General features: G+C 61.5%; 1 protein-coding gene across 1 annotated transcript; it reads right to left on the bottom strand.

The window, feature by feature from the left end:
- Positions 1-11: 11 nt before the first annotated feature.
- LOC129685891 (nonsense-mediated mRNA decay factor SMG9-like) lies at positions 12-2,441 on the bottom strand. Its single transcript, XM_055619409.1, has 3 exons — positions 2,331-2,441; positions 972-1,067; positions 12-745 (listed from the first exon to the last, which is right to left on the bottom strand). The coding sequence occupies exons 1-3, from the start codon at positions 2,409-2,411 to the stop codon at positions 656-658; spliced, it is 267 nt and encodes an 88-aa protein (XP_055475384.1). The 5' UTR covers positions 2,412-2,441; the 3' UTR covers positions 12-655.
- Positions 2,442-4,153: the final 1,712 nt, after the last annotated feature.

The following is a 4,153-nucleotide window of genomic DNA, read 5'->3' as shown; positions in this document are numbered from 1 at the left end:
GGACCGGGTACTGTGCCATCCCGGGGATGGGCCTGGTACTCTGCACCGAGTCTGCAGAGTGAGTCTGCAGAGGAGCCAAGACAGGTAGGCACGCAAGAGGCGCTGGGGTTCAACCTTGGCGCTCTGACCCAGGGCATCTGCCTCTTCGCCCCTGCTTTGCCTGGCACAGAGTTGCTCAGGCAGGACTCTTGTCCCGAGCGTCTACCACCTTTTCCCCAAGGGACCAGACACTCCGCCAGCTGGAAAACATGGCTGCCGGGAAACAGAGCTCCCAGGTGAGCTAGCCGGGCCCTGAGCCCTCTGCACGTGTAACCCCGAAGGAGCTGGGAACTGCACAGAGGGAGGCAACAGGCCCGTGGGTCCTCCGATGGCTGGGCGTGCCAGCGAAGGCTTCTCTCCCCGTGTCCAGCCACCCCTCCCAGGCTCCGTTTGCCACTCCACTAACTACCTGTGTCAGCGAGGGAGCACAGATTGACGGGACCAGGAGGACTCCGGGGAATCCGCACGGCCACGGGGAAGCCACAGGCCTGCCGTGCACTCCTGCCACTGAGCCGGCCCCCAGCGTGAGCTCGGTGAAGGTGGACGCAGGTGCCTCGGAGGCCCACTCCCCGCCCCCACTCGGAGGAGAGCCCGAGCCATGGGAAGGGCCCCCCGCTCACCGGTACAGGCTGAGGTCCGTGAACCAGTCCTGCACGACAATCACCACGTGGCATACGGTGAAGAGGAAGGCGGCTATCTGCAGGGACTGTGGGGCAGCGAGGGACACGTGAGACCTCGGGCACCAGCTGCGCGCAGAGGCTGCCGAGCTGCGTCTGAGACCCTGTGTGCCGTTTCCTCCCAGGGTGCCGGAGGGAGGTGAGGGCTGATCTTCAGCTGCCCCGGCCCAGACTCCCTGAGCCCTCCCGGGACCCAACCCAAGCCCCTGACCCAGCCCAAGCCTCCCAGCACCCCCCCACGCCCCCAGCCCTCACCTGCATCTCCACATAAGTGTGAGGGAGGTTGTACTCGGGGGGCAGTTTACGGTCGTTATTGATGAGGTGGTCCAGGATGGATGGGCTGAGGATGGGCTGCAGGAGATGAAGAGGGAGGGTCAGGGCAGAGCCGCCATGAGGCAAGTCCCTGAGGGCAAAGCACAGCCAGCAGCATGGCGCCATGACTGACTAGTGCCCAGCGAGGGGCTAACCCTGAACTCCAAAGCGGACCCATCTTCCCGGGCTTTGCTGCTCTCAGGTGCCGGCTACCCAGAGGCAGCTCCTGGTGCTGATCACTCTCGCATGGCTTGAATGAGCCCCGTGCCCTTGAAGACTGCTCATTATCCATCGGTGTGTAGCAGGCCAGTCTCCCTGAAATCGCCGGCTGCCATCCTAGCCAGCCCCACAGTGCGCTCTGTTCTGAAGTGCACTCGGCCCGCTCACCTTGCTTCTCTCCCGGGCCGCTGGCCCGCCCAAAGCCTGGCCTGCCTGTGCTCAGGTCCCTCCCAGGGCTCCGCATCCTGGCTCATACCCAGGGTCCTCAGATGCAGGCTTGCACTCTGTGCCAATGCCTGGAAAGCAGAGCTCCACTTCCCCAGTGCTGGGTCAGGCCCAGAACCCAGGCAGTGCCTGGTGGGTGAGACCAGGCGCAAGCTTCAGCGGTTCACACCACAGTGCAGCCGACGGGGCAGCAGTGGACCAGAGACCGGAAATGTCCAAAACCATGTGCCAGGGGGTCTTCGGAAGGGAGGCACCGGCCAGGCAAACAGGCAGCAGTGTGGAGTGCACAGGGCCCGGCCACTAACAGCCAAGGGCACCCAGCTCAGCCCTCGTGTTCACACTACTGCTAAGACTTTACTGTGGGCACCTTTGGGGACCCCTGGTGGACAGCGTGACCCCCCCTTTTTTGAAACTCAGGAGCAGAGACAGAAAAGGACCAAGGCCGCACAGTTCAAAGATGGTTTCAAGTCGAGAGACCAGGCCGAGAGCCCCCGGAAACAGCCTTCCGGGAGCGGGGGAGGGTGGTGGCTGGGCCTCGGCATTCGTGCCTGAGGCCAGGCTGAGGCACCCGGAGGAGCCGAGGAGCCGAGGAACGCTGCCGCATGCCATGACACATCCATCCCAAGGACAGAACCTCATCCCAGGAATTCCAGGGGATCCTCAGAGCCCCCAGCAGGCTGGGGAGAGCTGCCCCCCACGACAGGAAAGAGCAGGCTTGGGGCAGGGTTCAGCTTCAGGCTGAAGCTCAGGATCTGGGCCCCACTGAGCCCAGGCCACCCCTGAAGCACACTGCTCAGAGCCTTCAGGCCACGTGCAGAGGTGACGGGAGGGAGGCCACGCTCTGACGTGAGGGGGCACCTGTGTGTCCAGGAAGACAATCCGCTCCTGGGTGATGAAGAAGTCGATGCCACTGGTCTGGTTGCCCCCTCGCTCCTTCATCTCAGCGCTCTGGGCCCGGAACACATAGGCCCTGTGCAGGGAACACGTGGGCACGTGAGCTGTCGGCCTCTAAGGCTCAGGCCCAGCCCACCACGCCTGCCATCTCCCTCCTGTGGCCTCGGCTGGGATGACGACGTGGTTTTCCCACAGCTTCAGTCCTGCCCACAGGGACACGCAGCCACCAGGGGAGGCGGCAGACTCAAGTGTTCCCGGGCCACACCTTGAGGCCGCTAGGCTCAAGCCTGTCTCCCTGGCCTCAAACCCTCTTGCCTCAGTTTCCCATCTGTGCAATGGAGATGGTGAAGGCAGAGAGTCACGATGGCTGTCCTTAACCCCAGCACTGGGAAGGCAAGAGCAGGGGATCCACGAGTCCAGCCTAGTCTACACAGTGAGTTCCAGGGCAGCCAGGGCGACACGTAAAGACTGTCTTTACGTGTCTCATTTTTTTAAAACGGTAACAATGATACAACCCAACCAAGTATGTCCAGCTTTTGATAGTGACACCAGTACTGCTATCTGCAAAGTTCACACTCAAACTGTCTAACTAGGTAGAGAGTAGCTCAGTCATGAAGAGTGTGTACGGCTCTTCTGGAGGCCCCGGTTTGAGTCCCAGCAACCCACATGCTCACAGCCAAAGCACAGCTCCGAGGGACCCCCTTACCTTCCTCTGGCCTCCTAGGCACCCACACGTTTAAATAAAAGTAAGGTTTCAAAACAAATAATGTATTTCAGTTGCCAAAAGAACCTGAAAAGTGTTCTAGGCTGTCTTGTGTTGGGCTGTTGTGCTGGGTTACAGGTGACCCGTGGGCTGCTCTTGTACCCCAAAGCCCAAGGCTGCTACGAGGCTGACCTACGGGAAGCCCTCAGACCCTGCCAACTGCTGGCTGAGTCCTCAGGCACCCCTCTCCGTGCCAGACACCAGGACGCAGCACCCAGGACAGCAGCCCCTACTTGGGAGAGGGGTCTTTGGCACACCCTGAAGACGCCTGTACGGAGCAGGCGTCCTCCCCTCTGCAAACACTGCGGACCACCGCCACTGCTCACAGGCCAGGCCAGGGCAGCAGGAGACAAGGCCGCTGCCTCCCAGCAGTGCTCCAAAGGGAGCTCCGGGGCCCTGGGGACGTGGAGGAGTGAGGGCGGGTGCCTGATGTACCCTGCAGCAGAGGGGCGAGGAGTATGGCTTGGGTGTGGACCACGTACAGGACCACAGGGAAAAGGTGGAGGTAGCTCGAGGGCTCACCCTGCTGGGCCTCCCCCTCCTCTCCCCCCTTTTCTCTGCAGAGCTTGGTCCCTCACTCGGAAAGCTGGCCAGGCAAGAGCTTTGTCACTTGCTCCCCCCGTTTGCCCTGAACTCATGCTGTCTTTGACCTTACCATGGAGCCGAGCATGGCCCTGAACCGAGGGTAATCCTGGACTCACTGTGCAGCCGAGGGTGGCTCTGAACTCACTGAGGGGGACCCTAAACTCACAGATGGTGGCCAAAAGTCCACCACATGCCACGGTCAACACAGCTATGAAAGGCAAACTGAGTCTTCATGGTTTTCTCAGTTCAGCAGTTTGGTGAAGAGTACCAGGCACTATGCCTGCTGGAGAGGCCACCCAAAGCTACAGCAGCACAGCACACAGCACAGCACAGCACAGGACAGCTCACAGCTCAGCTCAGCTCAGCTCAGCTCAGCTCAGCACACAGCTCACAGCACAGCACAGGACAGCTCACAGCTCAGCTCAGCTCAGCTCAGCAC

Source organism: Psammomys obesus, unplaced genomic scaffold, assembly GCF_907164565.1.
Source record: "Psammomys obesus unplaced genomic scaffold, mPsaObe1.curated_primary_1811, whole genome shotgun sequence".
In the NCBI taxonomy this organism is placed as follows: domain Eukaryota; kingdom Metazoa; phylum Chordata; class Mammalia; order Rodentia; family Muridae; genus Psammomys; species Psammomys obesus.
Note: the sequence above shows the minus strand (reverse complement) of the source record. Positions and strands in the feature narration are given on the sequence as shown.